The 20965-nt window shown below is 42.2% G+C and overlaps 1 protein-coding gene across 1 annotated transcript in view; it reads left to right on the top strand.

The window, feature by feature from the left end:
- Window positions 1-201: 201 nt before the first annotated feature.
- lrrc75a (leucine rich repeat containing 75A) overlaps window positions 202-20965 on the top strand; it is a 38074-nt gene continuing 17310 nt past the window's right edge. The window contains exons 1-3 of the mRNA XM_020094837.2: window positions 202-1390; window positions 9862-9990; window positions 20073-20185. Of these exons, the coding sequence (XP_019950396.2) occupies window positions 1142-1390; window positions 9862-9990; window positions 20073-20185 (491 nt within the window). The 5' untranslated portion in view covers window positions 202-1141. The remainder of the gene's footprint in view (window positions 1391-9861; window positions 9991-20072; window positions 20186-20965) is intronic.

Below are 20965 nucleotides of genomic sequence, written 5' to 3' on the forward strand. Positions count from 1 at the left end.
AAAACACTTCATGCCGATTTTTCCGGAAGACTTTAAGAGGATTTAAGAAATAACGAGTCGTCCTGATGAGACACGTGCAGCACTGTCAGAGTTATTTATTTAATATTATCAAAGGATATTGGTGCAACGTGGTGACGGGGATCAAAGACAAACGGTAAACTTGACTCGTGCTCTCTCCGCCCTCCCCCAGTCCGCGAGGAGGAGGAGGAGGGAGAATTTTTGTGCTCACGTGCACTCGCTGCGCGCGCGCCCCCCATTCAGCTGAACAGAGGGTGTGATACATAATTCAGTCCCAGCAGCAGAGGGGGGACACCTCAGCCCGTCTCTCCCACCTCCTGTCTGTCTGTCACACCGCGGACGTGCAGCCTCCACACGGTCCAGTCAACCGAGACACCGCCGCGGCCCCAGCCTCCTCCAGGAGCGGGCACAGGGAGCAACCTTGGAGGAAGGACGGACGCTTGTTTGTTGCAGGTAAAGCACATGACTTGTTCCAGCGGCGCAGGGAGGACGGGGCAGAGCAGAGCAGCAGACACTCAGAGGAGATCTACAGGAGACGTAAACATTGCCATGCCCTGCTTCATGCACCACTTCCCTCGATCCGCTCCCTGCTGCCCAGCTCCAGGACAGACGGGTCTGTTCTGAGGGACCCCGGCAGAGCAGAGCGGGAGCATAACGCTGCTGTCGAGGGTAAATATTGTGGTGAAGTTGTGTTCGGGATAGTGAGGAGGCTGTGACGGGCCCCGCTTTGCACTGAGGCTGTCCTGCATCCTGACTTTGCTGTGTCCGTGCTGTGCGGCCATGCTGCAGGCAGCATCCTCCGACCTGTTCCCGACTTGAGCTGCACCATCCGGGATAAACAAGTTCCCCAGAAGGCAGAACAACTACTGCAGCTGCTGGCTCATGTTTCCGCACCATTGTTTTTGTACCACTCTTTATTGTAGCTGAGTGCAATGACATTCTGTTGACAAGCAGTTTGGAATTTGCCCACAATGCTTCACATCTAACCTCCAATCTGCAGATGTAAGGGAGAGGTGATCAGACATTTTCACGCACAGAGTATCTCAGACACTAATCGAGCCTGCCTCTGTATGAGGGACCAGTCTTGTTGTCGTCACTGTTCACAGCTGATTAACGCAGCACCATGGGTGCTAAGCAGACCAAAGGCCAGGAGCCTGGAGGAGCCAGCCCTCAGCACAGCTGGAAGCGGACACCCACCAAGGAGCGGGGGGACATACTGGCATCCCTCATGCTCAAGTCCGGGGACCGGCTGAGCCGTGGTGGGACGCCACCGCCTTACCAGCGCCGCATTGGCATGATCCAGGAGATGATGCTGATGGCCAAACAGGGCAAGCAGGACGAGGCCACGGAGATGCTCAGGACACTGAGACAGGTAACTGCTGTGTGTGAGCGTGAGTAAAAGCTCTGAGGGGTCAAAGGTTCATGTTTCTACACCCCAGCCTCCCAGATTTCCTCTCCTCTGTTTCCTCTCCACTCTGTGTAACAGTGCTGCTTCTCCCTCGGCTGTCATCAGTAATCCTGACACACAAACCAGGCTGACGCTGACTAAACTGATTCACACACTGACTGACTGCCTTCATACCTGATGACTTGATCGCCTCTCCAATATAAAATAAGATGACATTCACTTGTTACAGCAGCAGATATGACTGAATGAATGAGAAGAAAAGGGCAATAAAACAAATGTGGAATAATATAATATGATATAATTGGTATATGTTATGCAGGACATTGTGCAAGACGACGTTTTCATAAAAACAGTGCAAGTAATGGTGACCAGTTGTGAAATGGAAAAACAGTGCAGCATATCCTTAACATTGTCAACGGTGTAGAGTCTGACGACAGAGGGAATGAAGGAGCTGTGGAAGCGTCGCTCTGCCTGTGTGACTGAACATGAGAACCTCTGGCTGCACGACCGGCTGGTCGGACCTGTGCTGCTGAGCCAGACTCTGCTGCACTGGTACAGTTTGGAGACGGCCACGATTTATAGCCTCTCTCTCTCTCTGTGTGTGTGTGTGTGTGTTAAGTCATTTGCAGGGTTTGGCTGCTGCTGCTGCTGCAGTTGCTAAAGAGAGGAGGGGAAACTCAATAGCAGACTGAAAGAATGTGGTGGAGTGGGAAAGAAAAAGGGAAGGAGGGAAATGAAATGCCAATAGTTGATTTGTGAAGCTATAAAGAGAGAGAGGATCTGAGTGTCACATGAGTGGAATCATGAAAAATGAATGTGCTTTTCGTTGTGAAAAGAAAGAAAGAAAGATTCGCTAAAAAGACAGAGGAGAGAGAAACAGGTTTATCAGTTAGCTCATTGGACAGCATCACATACAGTGGATTCCATATGCTGCCATTGTTCACTGTTTATCCCCCTATGACTCAGCCACAGGGAACAGCGCCTCCAGTTTACACACACACACACACACTCACACACACACACACGCTGCTTTCATAGTTTATTGTTTGGCTTTTGAAGATTTCCATTAGTTCCTTTCTGATCAAATCCCTTCAGGTTGTTAATCCGTGAAGCAATAGTAAACAGTGGAGCAAAGCAAACGGGCTTAAAGACGAAGGACACATCCCCATCCATCATCATTCAAACAGAGGGATTACTATCTCTGTCCCCAGTTCATTAAAGGGATAGTTCACAGAAAAAATGAAAATTCACTCATCACCAAGCACTTCAGGAGTCTCTTCTTCAGACATTAACACAACGGAAAAAACGTAACATGCCTCCATACTGCTCGTGTGCTGTCATCCAAGTGTGTGAGGTGAACCTCGGTTTCCAAGACACGACAGCACAGCAGTGAGATTCAAGTGGTCCTCAGTAAACTGCTTTTAAAAGTGCTGTAGAAACTAGATTCAAGACATTAATGGTCAAACCGATTGAACAAGTTATTATAAGTAGATAAGTAATAAAAGATAGAGCGATGATAATGATAATACAAAATACACAGAAATACAAACATTTACAAAATTCAGTTTCAACTAGAACATAAAATTTGAGTCAAAACACAAACTAAGCCAAATCAGATATGAAACTAACTAACTACTATGTCCTACTTTTGGTTTCCTGTGTCTGTCAGATGCTTTGCTGCTTTTCTTGATGATTTTAAAATTAGGTAACCTGGCGAACCACATAATTTGTTGCACAGAGCCCTCCGGGAAGGCTTCATTGGAAACTGATTGGATGAGGGCAGGTGCTTTCAAAAATCACTTGGCAGGTGATTGGATGAACCATCTGTCTGTTATGGTGGATGCAGCCAATCTGGAGAGGAGTGAACACATTTTCTGCACCAAGAACAGCCATCAGTGATGTTCTTTGGTCTTCATTCAATCAAGAGCTGCTTTCCAGTTATGATGTAATCACCATCCATGCTAAACTATTGAGGAGCTGTCGTTTCTCTCAATTTGCCTGAACCATTGTTGTTCAGCCAAAAGCAAAAAGCTTTGAGCTTAGCAAGATGGATTCTATCTGGCGTCTTCCTTTTTTTTCACAACTACACACCTGAGACAATATCACTGTGAAAAACATCTGTTCATAGTTCGTCTTGTTGCCGTGATGACATGCACAGACTCACAAGGTGAAAACAATACCAGCTCCCACTGTAGTTGGTTAAAGGTGCTGCGGAACAGTTCAGTTCAACCGTCTTCTTTGCAACCAAAAATATCCTCTACACTGTCACTCTGGAAAAAACACTTAATCACCTTCTACCCAAGAATGCGATTAGAAGATCGCTACAGTTCTTGTGTCTGTGTATCCACTCAAAGAAGAACTGCAAAGTAAAAAAATGCACCTCAAACATCTCTGGCTGCCATTGTGGTGCATGCAGACACAGCAAATATTTCAGTGCCGCTGTAATGTTACTTCTCATTTTACATCTTCAGCTGTAAAAAGCTAGAGGAGCAGAAGCCAGAGGCAACAGGATCTTCTGGAAATTGACAGAGTGAGTGCGATGGACTATCCCGCATGAAATAAAGAGCTACTGTGTGTTTGTACCTGTTGGATACATAGCAACCTTCTGGACACATCCACTTAGGTGGACAAGTTAAGTTACTGAAAGTACAGGGGTTTGTTGGGATGAAGTGGAGTTTATAATCATAAGTGGTGGTCAGATTATCTGCAGAGTGGGTCCATTGCTGTTGTTATTGTAGCAGTCGGTATGTGGAAGCTGTATTGGTGTAGCTCATCTTCACAAATCACAGTTTGTGTCATAGGGTTTAACAAGGTGCAACATCCTCTGCATTTAACCCTCGAGGGAAAGAGAACAACCAAAAATCCCTTTTAACTTGGAATGAAAGGTAGAAACATCAGAGCGATTCAGATGTGAGGGATGCTTCTCCCAAGACGGACAGAAGGCGTGTAGCAGAGCATGTCACCAAAATAATATTATTTACCACATTGATTAGTTAGAGAGTGTTTAACATGAATTTATGTTTATTAATGTTTACGGTATTTTTACAGAGCTGGTCCAAGACAGACCTGAACCAGCTCTAACTGTAGCTTTAATCAAAAGGATGGTTTTGAACCAACTCTTCAGCCCAGCACGGGTGTCTGCCTCCTGAACTGAAACTGGGAGATGATTCCACAGAGGTGGAGCTTGATAGCTGAAGGCTTCCTGTTCCTAATTTACTTTTAGAGACAGCAGCACTAAAGATCAACAGACAAAACAGCCCAGTGGATCCGTCATCATTGCTTCAATCATGCCAATCTAGGGAGGACTTAGCTGAAACTCCACCAACATGTTTGGTCCAACGGGAAACAATTTCTCTGAAAATGGTTTACGTCCACATCATTGCTGCTGATTTCTGAGCTCTCACTGTTACTCTTGCATCTGATTGTCTGTTTCATGCTGGTAGGATCCCAATTTAATTTCTCTCGAAAGAAAATATATGAATGAAAGATATTTGATCTCATATTTAGATACTTGACCGTTTTCAACGCTCAATGCGACAGACACACCTCTGAGTATTGAGATGAGACATTTCAGAATTTAGTGAAATGTACTAAAAAAACAAAGCACATCTTTTAACGAGGAGTTTCCAGGTGACAGAATGAGCTCTGTTGCTTTTAACTCAAGCTGTCCAACTACAGGCTGTGTCTCTTTACGTAACCTCAGTGTAACATATTTAAGCTTTGTTTGCTAACAGCCGGTCTCCACTAAAGCAGCAGAGAATTGCAGTGAGCGTCCATTAGCATTTAATGAACTACTCCTGCTGTCATTAAGTGACTTGTAAACGATTTACAAACTTCACAACATCTCACTGCTCCATCAGCACGCCCATTCTTCATATGATGACGTTGACAGTGTTATTTAAGCCCTGAGCGGTATCACTACAAGAGAGAAGGTACGGTGGTGTACACAGCAGGTCACATGGTTTGTCTATGATCCGTCGGGCAGTAGGCTGAGGTCAAGCCCCTCCGACCTCTGAAGGATTTTTTTTTTCTTGCTGCTGTTTGTGGAGCTGAGGATTAAAGAAGATGAAACATCCACTAGCATGATGCTCTTCAATTGGGTCAAAGTTAGCAATGTGTGGATACACATGTGATTTCTCAGATTGAAGGATAGGCGTGGATTCTTTATTCTTTATAAGCGAAGAGATGGAGGCCCCGACGCCGCAGGAGGCCGGAGGATGGAGGACGGACAGAGAAGGTGCTATTTCAAAGGCTCCAACGCACTCAAGATGATGACAAGTTTCCATGCTGGGTCATGACGACAAAACTGAACAAGCACCGGTGACATAACCATTATTCACAGGTTTGTACCCTGGCAGAACAGTACAGGACGGCAAGACCATCACCAGATGAATTGGATAAAGACAATTACTGAGGAAAAAGAGAGAGAGAGAGAGTGGAGAGGGGGAAAAATCTGTGAGAAGAGGAGGAAAAGGAGAGAGGAAGAAGTGATGAATGATTGCAGAGGCAATAGAAGAGAGTACTTTGGGGGAGAAAGGAGGAAATGACAGAAAAGGAGGAGAAATGTCTGTTAGTGTTTGAAAGACAGAGAGGGCGTTTTTTCTGTAGTTCCCATGTTCTCCTCTCCGTTCCTTGGAAACCATGGCGATGACCGGAGAGCTCAGACTACACAGACCTTGATTAATCACACAGGAGCTCCGTTAAGAGCTAATGGGAAGGCCACCTTCTTAATCACCGCCCATTAATTAACTTGAAACCAAAGCTAGCATCTCTTCACCACTTCCCCCTGGGCTGCCTCGAAACTGATCGCAGAACTTAAACCATCAGTGTCTGTGGAAACCTCCGTCAGCTGTAAATTCATGCTGAGTCCTTCCCTCAGCAATTTTAACTCATCCACTGGTGTGTGACCAGCGTTTGTCACAAAATGAGAGGCGGTTGTGTTGTGGTCGCATTAATATTTTAAGACTGAAGCTGCCATTAGTCTGGGCCTCAGGCACTGTTGTTTTTGACCATAGCTCAAAACCTTGATGCACTTATTATTCATCCTACCTGGTTTATCTGCACTGAATATTTTATAGTCAATAAAATAAAATGACACTTAAATTTTCTTTAGTTGTTCATGTGTGTGGTTTGTATATAAATTGGATTATTTACTCAACCGTTGTTATTTTTGATAGATCGCAGCCATGTGCTAAACGAAGGGTAGGGCCAAGTGTATTGTATTGCAGATGCAGGAAAATTGTTCCTTTTGTAAATCTTAGTGTTAACAATCACACATTAAGAGATCTACAGTCTTACTACCTGTTGATGGCCACCATAGTACCCCAGCTAAAAGGCTTCTCCCTATAGACTAGCATTATATGACACGTGTAAACTGTAAACAAAACACTTAAACGACACAGGCACAGGAAACCTGCGTGTCATAGCAGAGCAAGCAGAGCGACAGGTGGACCGGTGATTTTTAAATATCACGATGTTGAGGATACACAGGGAATATACCACGAACACGAACGTCATTAATTGTATCTGTGCTTTTGATTCTATGACGAGTTGTGATGTTTTTGGACATATGCTCCAGACAAGATAATTATGGTACCGCCATGAAGTGTCCAGCTGTCTGAGTTCCACTGTGATCAGTACATGTTGTTTGGTGTCCCAGTGTTTCTCCACCGAGCTTCAGCCCTGGGAGGAGGTCTCATCAGCCTGAATAACATACGCACATGAGTGGCTGCACACGGCTCTTTAATAAAGCAACAATTTGTGAAAAGAAATGTATTAAAGTAAAAGCTGCAGTAGTTTCTCCCTCAGACCTTCGATATAAAGACTTTCTTATTCACGTATGATTGTATAGCCTCCATCATCATTGTCAGTATGTGATCTTTGTTAAAGGTCAACATCATTTTTATATATGGGTTCTCCTTAGCATGTTGCCGCTCCCTATTATACCAAAGGACCTGCACTTGATCGATTGTTTGATCCATATGTGTCTCCAGCTCCGTCTTTGTCCACGTTCAGCCGCGTTCCGAGCACAGCTTTGATGCTGACCGCTTCTAATTAGTGTGGGTGGTGCTTCCTAATGAAAGAAATGTCTGCAGTGTTTTCCTCTCAGCACAAATGGTTCTGTGTGCATGTGTTTGCACTCAAACCTCAATCCCCTCAGAGTTCGAGGAAGTAGACTGTGCATTTTTATTTGGTCGTTTTGGTCATGTATATTTCATGAGGGTCCGCCGTTAATAATGTTAGGCTTTTTTCGGAGGGTGGCTCCAGCAATTTGTCTTGCTACTGTTTCAATTTATCCCATTTTTAATGATTAGTGCCCCCCCCCTCCCCCCAAACACAGCGTCAGCACTCTGTCGTGGAAATGCTGATTGTGTTTTGTAAAACTTACAGGCTCAGGTTCACATTTCCTTCAGGGATGAGCTATTTGCATCGCCCCTTAAAATCCTATGATGAAAAACACGTTGTGTGCTCCTCTGACACACACACACACACACACACACACACACACACACACACACACACACACACACACACACACTCCTTTCATACTGGACATGCATGTGGCTACTCAGGAAAGGTGTAGGTTTTTTTCAAAGAATTATAAATGCAAATTCTCATCAATTATTTTAGTAGATTGGTTTTAAATCTTTTGCTGTGAATGAAAACCACTTTCATGTCGGTATGCTCTCGAATGCAACTGGTTAGCTTTAGCTTAGCATAAAGACAGGAAGCAGGGGGGGGAGCACTTCTGGCTAACTGCTCTACCTCTGTCTCCAAACCCATCCGCTGTCGTCTCACAGCGAATTGACCTCAAGGGATAACGGCCATATTTTAGAGCTTGTGTTGAAAGCAGATATCCAGGCCAAGGCTGTCTTCGTTAGCTCCACACTGCAACTAGTCAACACGAGTCAAACGTTTCTCCACATAAAACACAAACAATGATACTTTCCGTAGGTGTTTTAGGTCCAGGCGACATTTCGGCTAATCTCCACTAACAGCTATCTGCATATGAATGCAGATTAATTAAAAAGCTGATAGTAGATGCACTGTGTCATCATTGTGTTCCACTGCTTTTGCTCTCCACACAGACTGTTTACCTGCGGACGAACAAAGCCTGCTCAAACACGATTGGTCAAACTGGAAACAGAAACCTGAAAGCACCAAACGTTTGACCCCTTCCTACAGATTCTGCATAATTACATACAGAGCTTTTGCTTCATTGTGTTGAAGCTCTGATTGTAAATGGATGAAGCTGCTTTTTTGCTCAACCAATCTTTCAATTACCCAAATTACTAAATTAAAAACTGAAATCTCTAATTAACAAAAGTATTCAGACCCTTTCTTTAATATTTAGTCATACTCACCTTAAAATCGATAAGGTTTGCATGCCTGGATTTCTGGGCAGTTTCATGCCTTGTTCCTAAGTCTGGGTTTTTCTCTGATGTGTCCTCATTGCAGTTTGTGCTTCAGGTCATTGTCTGATTGAATGATCAACCATTGCCCCGGTATAGACTCTGGGTTTCAACAACCTCACTGTATTTGAATGCATTCGTCCATTCCTTAATGTAAATTTAGGATTTTTAAGAACATTTACGCTCATTATTAGTTATTGAAAGGAGATTGATGGACACAAATTGGCAGAAATGTCCAATTAAATGTACAGCACAGTATTAAATTGTGCAAAATGAGAAGGGGTCTGTCGATACACCTGTTGATGCACTAATCAAAGGTTTCTCTCATCCACCATGTTGCTATTAATATCAATCTCATCTGAACATACGGCAGCTGATTAGTGTGTGTGTGTGTTTGTGTCCGCCAGTCAATGCTGTGATAATTTACTGCCCCTCCCACACAGAACAATAGACAGCATGAAAACATCAGTGAGTCATACCTTTCTGTAGGAGAGCGAGCATCTCTCTGTCTGTCTCTCTCTCGCTCTCTGTCTGTCTCTCTATCGCTCTCTCTATCTGTCTCTCTCTCTAATCATAGGCCCTGTTGCCACTTAAGTTCCTCTGAATTCCCCAAACATACAAACATATATTTGCAGACACTCTTACCTACAGACCGAAATGCATTTAATACACACACACACACACACACACACTTTAATTTAATGCTGTAGGAGGTCAGTGGATTTACAAAGCATCATGGAATATATTAAAGCTCATGTTCCTATGAGGGAATACTGAATATCTTTCAAAGTTAAAGATACATGATGTTATCAACAATTAACATTTTATGTTTGCTGTTGAATTCTCTTCTCGCTCTTCAGTCTTTTCATTTTAATGAAAGCCCATTGAGTTCTCCCATGTGTATGAAATGTAGCTTTGACTGCCTTGTCTATATGAGTGCTTATATAAGTACTGTATGTACAGTTGCATAAGTGAGGGTAAGATGGTCTTATTTAATGTGTGTGTGTGTGTGTGTGTGTGTAGGACTTGGGCATGGAGTCAACATCCCTGGATGACGTGTTGTACCGCTACGCCAGCTTCAGAAACCTGGTTGACCCCATCACACATGACCTGATTATCAGCCTGGCACGATATGTCCACTGCCCCAAGACGGTAAGACACACATTCACACACTCGTAAAAAAAAAACACACAAAAAAAAAAACAGAGAATAAACACTGATTACACAAAACACAAACACAGACTGATGGGATTCCCTGTGTTGCTGCTATCAGATGATCTCTGGACGGTTTTGTCCGACACTGTTACGTAACAGGAGAAGAGCTGTTGCTATTTGTTCATTCATGTATTCCTGTATGTCACTGAAGGAGGGAGGGAGGGAGAGAAAGTGTGACAGCAGCCATGCTGGATGAAAAATGCATGGAGGAAGGAGTGAAGGAGATTAAGAGAGGAATTAAAAGACCTGATGTTTAGTTGCAGTGTCTTGATTTCTATTGAGCTGCTGCTTCTCCCACTGATGGTTCTGTTAAAATGCTTCGGTGTCAAAAGTCTTTTATGTCTGAGAAACAGTTTCACAGTTTCTATGTTTTTCCTTCCTGCCTCAAATAATCAAACACTTTTTGTGGATAAATTCATTCTTGTAATATAAACACAGTTTTCCTCTGACCTCACCGGGACCTCATGAATCACCATCTTGAATCCTGAATTAGATGCATTTCCTGTGAGAACAGGATGCTGGAGACACAGGCTTCGTCAGTATCATTAAAGTAATTGGTTCAAAATTTGACAAATTTAACTCCTGTGAAAAAAGAAAGAAAGAGATGAAGCACATGCAATGTTAATCTTAACAAAAACTATGATCAAAACACGTTGTTCAACATGAACTTTAGCTTTTAAATGCAGGATGTCGAGCTAATCCATCATGTCTTCCTAATTAGTGAAAGAAATTGATTGATCTCGGGTCAATTTAGCAACGTGACCCCGCTGCACTAATGAGCACCATTTAGCATTTGTTAACGAGATCTCTGAGCAACAGGTTTACGAAACGAAATTCAACCACAACCTCACTGAAAATGAGATTATCCAAATAATAACGTTGCAAGGTCTCGACCTTAAAGTGACTTAAGACAATATATGTTGTGATTTGGCGCAGTACAAATAAAGATTGAATTTAAATTGCCAAAAATATATAAATATCTGTATAAATATATATATATGGGGGTTCACACACCGACATTTGTAGAAATGTAAGATGGTGTTGATATAACATTGTCAATCATTTGCTGTCAACTCTCTGTAGCTTTGGTACAAGTGCAGATTCTTGTCGGTGAGTGGTCAAAAATAAATCTTCTTGTAGATGTGAGCTGAAGGAAAAGAACTACGTTAATGTCATCTGACATTTTATTAATCAGGTGATTCTGAATCAAATTAGACTAAAGTTATACAGATAGTAATTAGCCTGACATCTCTTTAGCTTTTGTAGACAAACCCAGACTACAGAAAGTGAAAAAAGGAAAAATAATATACATTTTGACGACAAGATTAAGACCAAAGAAATTTCAGGCAGCCAAATGAAAACGTACTTGTACGCTGATTAAATCGTTTTAATTTTTAGATAATAAAAAACCAGGTTTGTTTTGCCTTATTCTGCTAAATGAGAGCTGGAAAATGAGTTGTTATCGACGTGCAGGCCTCGTTATGCGACTCTCGTCACACAGAAGCTGCAGGGAATGTTGAAGACGAGGGCTGTGTGTACATTTCATGATAGGTGAGCGGAGCGAGGCTGAGGGGAGCAGGGCAGGAATGAAAGAAACACCAGAGGGGGTGTTGTTATGTGCAGAGAAAAAAGCAACAAGGGAAGAAGTGGAGGAGGAGGCAGAGGGAGAGAGGTGTTATTTCCTCCGTTCTGCTCCATCCATCCTCACACATTCGATCACTGTTCTCTCTTACTCTCCTGGTATGAAAGATATTTCAGGCTTCCCCTCTTTGCTTCTGATGAACTCACATTTAATCTTATCTATGAATGTCATGCCTCTTTTTTTCTAAATCACCCGTGCAGGAGTCCAGTTTGTGCGACGCGTTATTCGGACATTTCAGTCAGGAACACTTTGTCCTGATTTACAGCTGTGATCGGCGCTGAAGGCTCAATTCTTTGGGTGTTCCCTGGATTAGCTAGCCGCGTGCTAAGATGTATTTGTCTTGATATTAATTCTGACTGTATCACTCAGCCCTACAACCTCTCTTTTCTTTTAAACAACAACTTTACAGCCTCTTGTCAGTAACCTAATTTAATGAGTCCTGTAATTTTGGAAGGCATTGTTATTAAATGTGAAGAAATGAACATGTTTTGACATTGACGATACTTTTTGTTTTGTTTGGCCATTAGTGAAATAATGGCAGGCAGCATTTTGACCTGTGATATTACATTATATTAAAACTTTGATATAATTAATTTACTTATAATATATTCATGTATTAGGCCCCCGAGGGGGAAGTTAAACACAATACTGACTTCCAGTATTCTAAAGTATAAATATGAGCCTGTTTTATTGTAGATGGAGCAACATTAGCTTTCTCTTGACATATATGTCACCATATATAAATCCACTCTCACACTGTCACACTGTCACACTGTCCTCATTAACTAACATCTACCTCTGTCAGTCGCTTGGTGCTGTGCAAATCATGTACAGTGAGTGTTATCAGAGCAGTAGTTAAGTTTCAGGCTATAAAAACATTTTGCAAAATTCATCGTCAGTTATTTTCAGCCATAGGGCCTGAGCCTCCTATACATTTCTGCCTTCTTTTTTTTTTTTTAAATACATAAAACATTAATGTCGCCAAGAATCATGTGACCTTCCTGCCCTCAGGCTACTTTGGCTCAAATTGGTCCGGCAGAACTGGTGCCTTTGTTACCATGGATACAGCTGTGTTTACAGCTGATCAGGAAGACTGTGGGACATGGACATGACATTTCCAACACCGACCAATTAGAACATGCTAGTCTTTCTCCGAGCTGGGCTAAAGAGCTAAAATGCAGCGTTTCACACAGAGGGAGAAAAGAGAAGCTGCAGCAGTGACACAAATAATTAGTGTTATAGCATTAGTGTATAGAAATGGCCAAAATATGGGCCCTCCAATTTATTACAGATATTTCACTCTTGGTATTAAGTCCAGAATTGTTCATTTAATCTAATAAAAAATGTAATAACTTGAATTTATACAGCGCCATTCAAGAGACCCAGGGACATTTGGGACTATAAAGTCAAAATTACTTTAAAAATCAAATGATGGTATAGAAAAGCGAGTGAGTGAATCAAATTTATCAAGTTCCATTCATCTTTTCAAACTAACATCTCATTCAAGACAGCGGCCCTGAGGACAGCAAACCCTTACATGCACACTGGTTAATGACGTCCCTCCACGCAGCGAATTTTCCATTAAGCACAAATGGTGCTTTCAGGGACACCTAACATGCAGCACACATACAGGAGCATGCTCCCGCCCCAGGCAGCTGATGCCACTGCATTTGTGCAGAGGAGACATTTTTCAAGGATGTTGTTTTGCCCCCAAACACAACATTCACAGTGTCTTCTGCAAAGTTTCCTTCACCTCCACTGGCCACTGTGTTGTTTCATATAGAATGTGGAGAAGGCCCTACAGACTGCTACTGTCTTTGTTGGAGACACTGCACATGTTGTTTTGGATCATATGCAACAATCACTGTGTCCTCTTTCAGTCTCTTACGTTTCAGGGGTTTTTCACAAATGGAAAGTTAGGGCCCAAGTTCATGTGATTGTTGACATTTGATCCGGTAAGTTTTGGGTTCAGATTGTAATTTAGGGAGCGTACGTCCTGTCATCATCGCCTACATGATCTGCAGCCACCTATTAAATCTGCAATTGGCTGAATCCATCATCACTTGGATTTTATTTTATCTTGTTTTTACTCTTTTCTCATCTATATTTATTTATTTATTTTTTGCTCTGTTGCTTTGTGGTCTTTCAGTTTCTTATTTATTATTTTTGACATGTAAACCACCTTGTTACTGTTCTTTGAAAGTGTTTTATTCTTATTGTTATGCAGGAGATACTTCAATGCTGACTTCCTCTGTAGTTTCCTGTTTGACCAAACCTGTTGAATCACTTTCACTTTACAGCAAGATCTGATGAAAAGGGGCAGAAGCCAAGTCAGAGCTAACATGGTTAGTTTTTGTAGAGAAGATTCCAGCTCACACACACACACACACACACACACACACACACACACAGACACACACACACACACACACACACACACACACAGCAGCCTACATACTGCAGAGAGAGTGAAAGGTCTATTCACTGCTGTGTGACTCAAGCTAAGCAGGGTGGCTTGTGAATCTATACTTACACCAGCTGAAAGCTTTGTAACTGCAGCTGATGTGATTCTCTCTCTGTCTTCTCTGTGATTCTCCCTCTGCCGCTCCCTTTGTTTCACCTCGTCATTCTTTCCATCTCATACCTCCTCTGTCTCTCTTCTGCAGCTGTGAATTGTGATCCATGCATCCCTCCATCTGTCCGTGTCTCCACCCTTTTTTATATTTTTATGCCTCTGTGCCGGAGGCATGAGGTTTTTGGGATTGTCCGTGAGTGAGATTTCTCAAGAATAACTTGTGGCAATTTTCTTCATATTGGTAGAAATATTCACTTGGACTCGAGCGTGATTGGTTAGATTTTGGTGGTCAGAGGTCAAGGTCACTGTGACCTCTCAAATCAAAGCCGAGGAGGGAGGCCCAAGATCAGAACCAGAACTCACTGGAGGGATCTGATCTGGGAACGCCTCTGGATCTCCTGGGAAGAGCAGGAAAGTGTGGCAGGGGAGGTGGGGGGTGTCCGTAATACCTCACTTAGCCAGCTGTCTCTGTGACCTGAGCCTGGATAAGTGAAAGACATTAGCTGGACGGATGGACATGGTGACATTGAGTTGCCCTTCCACACATGCAGAGATTATTCGTAAGACACAATATCACTTACTGGAGATGGTTTTGATAAGGAGCACTGAGGGAGAACATGCAGGAGACCAGAGCCGGACAAAAGCTCCGCAGCAGAGAGGACGGAAACGTCACAAGAACATTGGACAATAATCTGCTCAATTTACATTTCACAGACTTTGTACCAGGGAGCTGGCAAGTTTAAGTCTGTTCATTGTCCGGTTGAACTGAATCTGACATTTCCTTTCACACGTTCAGCTGCTCGGGGTGATGTCAAGAAAAGTTCAGGGTTGATGCGCATGTGAAATGTGTGTGTGTGTGTGTTGTGTTGTGTGCTGATAAGACCATTCATTAAATGTTAGATAAGAGTCCGTCACCACTGTCCAACACTAAATACACATGTAACTGACCACTCCAATTATAACCTGGAATTTTTATTAGATACAGCTAACAACACGTACAAGACTGCATGGGTGTTTAGTTTATTAAAATTAGGAGTCTGGTAATGAAGGGGAACATTCAGAGAATAGATATTTAAAGTAGATTTGTTTATAACTCACATATTAACCATGACCAATACAATTTAACCCCGTGGCTTTCATCTGGACTTTCTTCACAGTGAATCTCATGCAGAAAGTAAGGATGTGCAGGTCGGGGTATTAGATGGAGGTGCAAGGTGTTATTTTCATCATATCAAATAAATATCAGTCCCTGAAACATGTCTTCTGATCAAGATCCAGGAATGAATCCACCTCTCTGTGTGGATCTGTGCCAACATTAAATGGGTTCCGTCTTGGCTCATGTCTCATCCTTCCACCAAGTTCCATGAACATCTGTCAAGTAGTTTCTGCATAATCCTGCAAAAAACATTATTTAAGAGATAATTATTAATGGCCATTCATTATATTCGAGATGAAGGAATAAGGTTGCCTGTGACAAAGACAGTTTGACTCATAACACTCAGCGTTGTATGCAGCATGTTGCCAGGACGTACAGCACGTTATTGAATTTCTGTTATTGAATGATTTGTATTAACCAGGCATATAATGTCTAACAGTACATGAGTGAATGATTAACTACAGACAAGCCTTTTTCAATGTCACATATTTACAATCACAGTTCTGTTTGTCGCCGTCTGCAATTCCTTTTATAAATCTGTTTCAGATTTGGTTGAAACCTGGAATCATGCTGTCGGTTTCTGCGCCTTATCTGTGTTTCTCTCCGTCTTTATCGTCAGTCTCCTTTTTTCACACTCAGAACTGATATTGATATTTCACTTCAATGGTAGAGTTGGACCCAGTGAGGTTGCTACGCCGAAAGAGACAGATCTCATTTACTGGAGGAGATGTGAAGATTTTGAAGGAATAGATGACAAAATGCAATTTAAATTGAACAGAATGTGTGTGTGTGTGTGTGTGTGTGTGTGTGTGTACGTGTGTGTGTGTGTGTGTGCGTGTGCGTGTGTGTGTTGTCTAGGTGTCTGGCACTAAAGCAGAAGTGATTTATGACTAATCGATAGCTTGCCAGTATTGCTCATTAAACAAGCACACACACTCACACACACACACACACACACACACAGCCCCTCCTCTCCGACACTTCGTCTTTGCTGTCAGTTTCTCTGATCCGTCTCAAAGTGCTAAATGAAGTGAAACAGGTCTGAGGATAACAAATGGAGAGGAACATAGGAGGGGACAGACAAACAGTGGACAAATGTGCTCCTGTCTCTCATTTACCAAAGCTATCAGTGACCTTCAACCGTTTTTAACACTTTCACGCCTGAATCATGTTTTCTGAAAATTGTTCCTTCATATCTGTTTTGAAGGAACTGTAGACTGACACAACACCGACATTGCGACACTGACTGAAAACAAAGCGCCACAGTAAAACTCTAGATATTCTACTGACTGAACCATCAGGAGGAGGAGGAGATTCGTTGACAGGTCGTCTGTCTTCAAGATGGATAGTTCACATTTTTTTGACAAATGGCAGGAAGCTCAGGCAGAATTAAACAATAGAAGAAGAAAAAGAAGCAGAAGCCTCACTGGTGTCTCCAGAAATGCAGTTGCCCAGGTTTACAGTCTTCACCTCCAAAGATATAACGTATATCTAATAATACCATAATGATATTAGAGTGGCAACACAAATTAATGAAAGGAACCAGTTCAAACAGAAAGATTGTTTTTTGTTCCATGTACTTTATTCAAAAAGAATACAAACTCAGAATTGACAACATGACATATATAAGTCATAGGTTTTTAGTGCAGGCACATATTTAAATTGATTCAGACCTTCGTCCAAACTCTCTCTTATAGGAATCAAGGAATTTTTGTCTTTTCCTTTTTCAAACCTCAAGATAATTCTACTTCTGGTCTCATTTCAACAGTAGTCTTGATGAAACGCACGTTATCTGAACATTAAAGAGTAAAGTATTTATTTACTGGAGTTCATGTCTGAATGTGGCTTAATTGTTCCCTAACAAACAACCCTTATCAGCAGCCTGTAGCCTGAGGGGAAGGAGCAGACAGACGAATAAGAGAGAGGGAGATGGATGAAGAGGATGAGAGGAGAATGAGGTTATCAGCTCTCCAGAGACTGTAAAGATTCATAGATGCGTTCTGTGTCAATAATGTAAGGAGAGAGAGCGAGAGAGAGAAACAGAAAACGAAGACGAAAAACCAAGTTAGGCAGAAATGGAGAGAGTGAAAGCGAGAGCAGTAAAGAGGAAGAGTGAGAGCTGGATGCAGTGAAATGTAGAAAATGCCACACTGAAGCCACGAGGCTCAGGCCAGATGCTGCTGCTGCTGTTGTTCTCTTCGACCCGAACGCACGCTCTCATTTATTCCAGCACAATTCAATTCCTGCAGCTTTATTGACATGATACGACCACTCCTGCTGTACATTACCAAGAGTGTCGGAACAAAGCACAACATCAATACGTCTCAACTCGAGCCACACAGATAAAAAAAAGAGCCACAGCGGTTTATGGCTAATTGATGCTTTAACAACATCACACATTGATTGGGTGTTGACCTTTAAAATATGACTGGTGCAAACTAATAAAATACGTCCGTGTGACGAAAACCTTGCAGCTCCAAAATGTCAATGCTTTTGAAAGTAGGCCACCGTATTTTTAGCTTTTAGCTTCGACGTGCATATTTGAGTCTATCCAATGTCCTCTAAAAGGTTTTCATCAGCCCAGGAGTCGAGGGACTGTCTCATCCTGTAAAAGACAACTGGAGCTGTCCAACAGCAGAGAGACACCGTGCGACAGGACATTTACAAGTGCACATTAGTTATGTTTCTTTTCAAAAGTCCTGCAGACTTGTGCACGATTTAGAGGGAATCAATAAAATAAAATGCAAATGAATGTGTTTCCATTCGGTACCATTATGCAAATCCTGGAGTTGGTATTTCAAAATAAACCATCTGTCAGGTCAGGTTTTATGAGCGTTCAACGAGTGGAGAAGAAGTTCCACTTGGTTGTCAAAGCAACACAACACATGAAAGTCAAAACAGTGAAGTGGAAAACTGCAAACCATTCTGCTGAACGATGCTAAAACTCATATCAGTGATGTTTTCATGGGTTTGTATCTGTGAGTGACACCTCGCCTCACACATCACAGTCACTTCAGGGGCTGATGATGTTAAAACACGGATCACTGCACCTTTAAGTATTGATAAATACTGAATTCATATTGATTCAAATGAAGACGTTCCAGCAGCAGAGTCGAGTATCATCACACAAACTGATCAAAACGAGTTCTTTCACTCTGAATCTGCAAATGTGAATTTACGCCACGAACACTGTACGTCCTCTGAAACATCTAAGCACTCACTTACATTTACAAGAACATGTACGAGAACATCTTCGCAGCCTCTCTACGGGAATCACTATCACTTCATCTCACTGGAAAAACGAAAGAAGTGATTTGGCAGCAGAAGAAGTGGAGGAACATCTGAACAGCTTCCATCTGAGTGTCAAATCACTGACTTTCAATAAACACTGTCTGCAAGAAAATTGTTTTTCTGCTTCAGTTTCCAACTTCTGCCGTTTATTATTTCAAAGAGTAAACACACACACACACACACACACACACACAGCAAACATTCATACACGTGTCAGTTATCTGGCAGCTGTTTCTGAAATGTGATTGCAATATCAGGTGGTAAATAGGGAGCACTAGTGGACACCGCTCATCAACACACCATGTTGTGCTGAGTTCCCCCGCCTCGCTGTCCTGTATTTATTTGTGTCCTGTTGTTATAGAAACCAGATGTTGACAGAAGGTGTGTTTGCAGTTCTTTGCTCCGTTGGTCCTCAAATCCTCTAATCGATGTATATCGATTACGATGACTTTATTCTCATAATCTCCAAAAATTGTTACACACATTTTGCTGTATATGAAATACATGCCTGCATGGTCGGATGATCTGTTTCTGTGCTGAATGACTGAGCTCAGGTCAAAGCACACACCTTTGGTCCAAAGTGGAAAAAAGGTCAAATGCACTCAGCAGATCAATAGAGCTGCGGTTATGAAACCCTCCGACTCTTTATCTTGCTAACTAGCTAGCATGCATGGGGTTTACTTCAGCTTCTCTAAAAACACCTGCAGCTGGAAGCAATGTCACGATTTTTATTTTTCCTTAAACTCAGATTTATTTCTCCTGAGAAACATTTCTGCGACTCTAACATGGACTCAGTAGGTGGACACTGGAAAACACTGGAAAATGAAAACTGATACACCCCACCCCCTCCCATCGACCCTCGACTTTAACGTCTGGCTATCGTCCTTGATTCAACGATGACTGTGTCTCCAGCTGAAAACTCTGGTCATGCAAGAGCACGTGCAGGGTGCACGCAGTCAGACAGTCTACTTAGTGACAGACCAGTACCACGACCAATCCTTTGATTCAGTCCAAATCATTTAATTCATTATGGCTGAATCCATTGCTTTCTCCCTCATGAGCACACTAACGTGATGACTACACCCAATCACACTTAATGTTTAGAGTGGAAGCAGGACACCTCTGTAGACTTGTTACCACATGTGCTAATCAGACGTGTTTATAAAAAGACACTTCAGGTTGCCGAGCTAACGAGCGCTACGTGGCAGCCGGCTGATGTAGACGAACAGAAAATCACTTCTCGGGCCAACACAGAAATGAATCAAGTCTAATTTGCTCTGTTGGTTTTTGTCTTCACTTCACAGTAATTGAGCTGATTGTTTGTCTGTCTGTGTCTTTGTCTGTGTGTCCAATAGGAGGGCGACTCTCTTGGGGCGATGGAAAAGGTTTGTCGTCAGCTGACCTATCATCTCAGCCCCCACTCACAGTGGAGGAGACAGGGCCTGCTCAAGAGGAAACCTCAGGCCTGGTGAGTGTGTGTGTGTGTGTGTGTGTGTGCGTGCGGTACAGTATCTGTCCTCAGTGTGTCATCATCTGCTGCCACGTTTGGATGCCATGGAAAAATCCACCGATATCACGCTCTCTTAATTCTCTTGATCTCACTAATTGTTGGAGATGAAACCACCTCAGTCTGTGTCTCCTTCACTGTCTCTCTGGAATTAATCATTTGAATGAAGCAATAATATAATAATCATCTTTTATCATAATGATAATAATCTTTATTTTTAGGGCATTTTTCAAAACATATGTTGCAAAGGCAGCAAGTTAAAAACAAACAGGTCATTAAAACATCTGGTTTAGAAGAAAGCAGGTAAAATCAATTAGTGTATAAATACCAGTGTCGTGTAAAATGCTCAATAAAATACAGTAAATTAAAAGAAAGGTTAAAAGAATAAAAGTATGTTTTTAAGAAGAGACTGAAAAGATTTAAGTTGTATCTGTAGTATTGATTTCACTGTGATGTTTCCAAGCAAACACTGAACGTTGCTTTAGCAAGTTTTATCTGTGAGCTGTGTTCACTTAGCGCTCTCTCCACTCTTCTTCTTTGCCCCTGAATAATGTAGATTCACACTGAGGATCTGCAGCCAAATGAAAGTGGAAGATTTGTAAATCACTGCCTTTGACTTACAGTGCTGATGAAACTGTATTTCAAGAGTAACTCGAAAAAAAATCTTACAGTCGTTAATGTTGCATCCACTTGTTACTCCAGACATTTTCAAACACCACCAGCTTTTCTTTGAGAATTTTC

Source organism: Paralichthys olivaceus, chromosome 11 (assembly GCF_024713975.1).
Source record: "Paralichthys olivaceus isolate ysfri-2021 chromosome 11, ASM2471397v2, whole genome shotgun sequence".
Classification (NCBI taxonomy): domain Eukaryota; kingdom Metazoa; phylum Chordata; class Actinopteri; order Pleuronectiformes; family Paralichthyidae; genus Paralichthys; species Paralichthys olivaceus.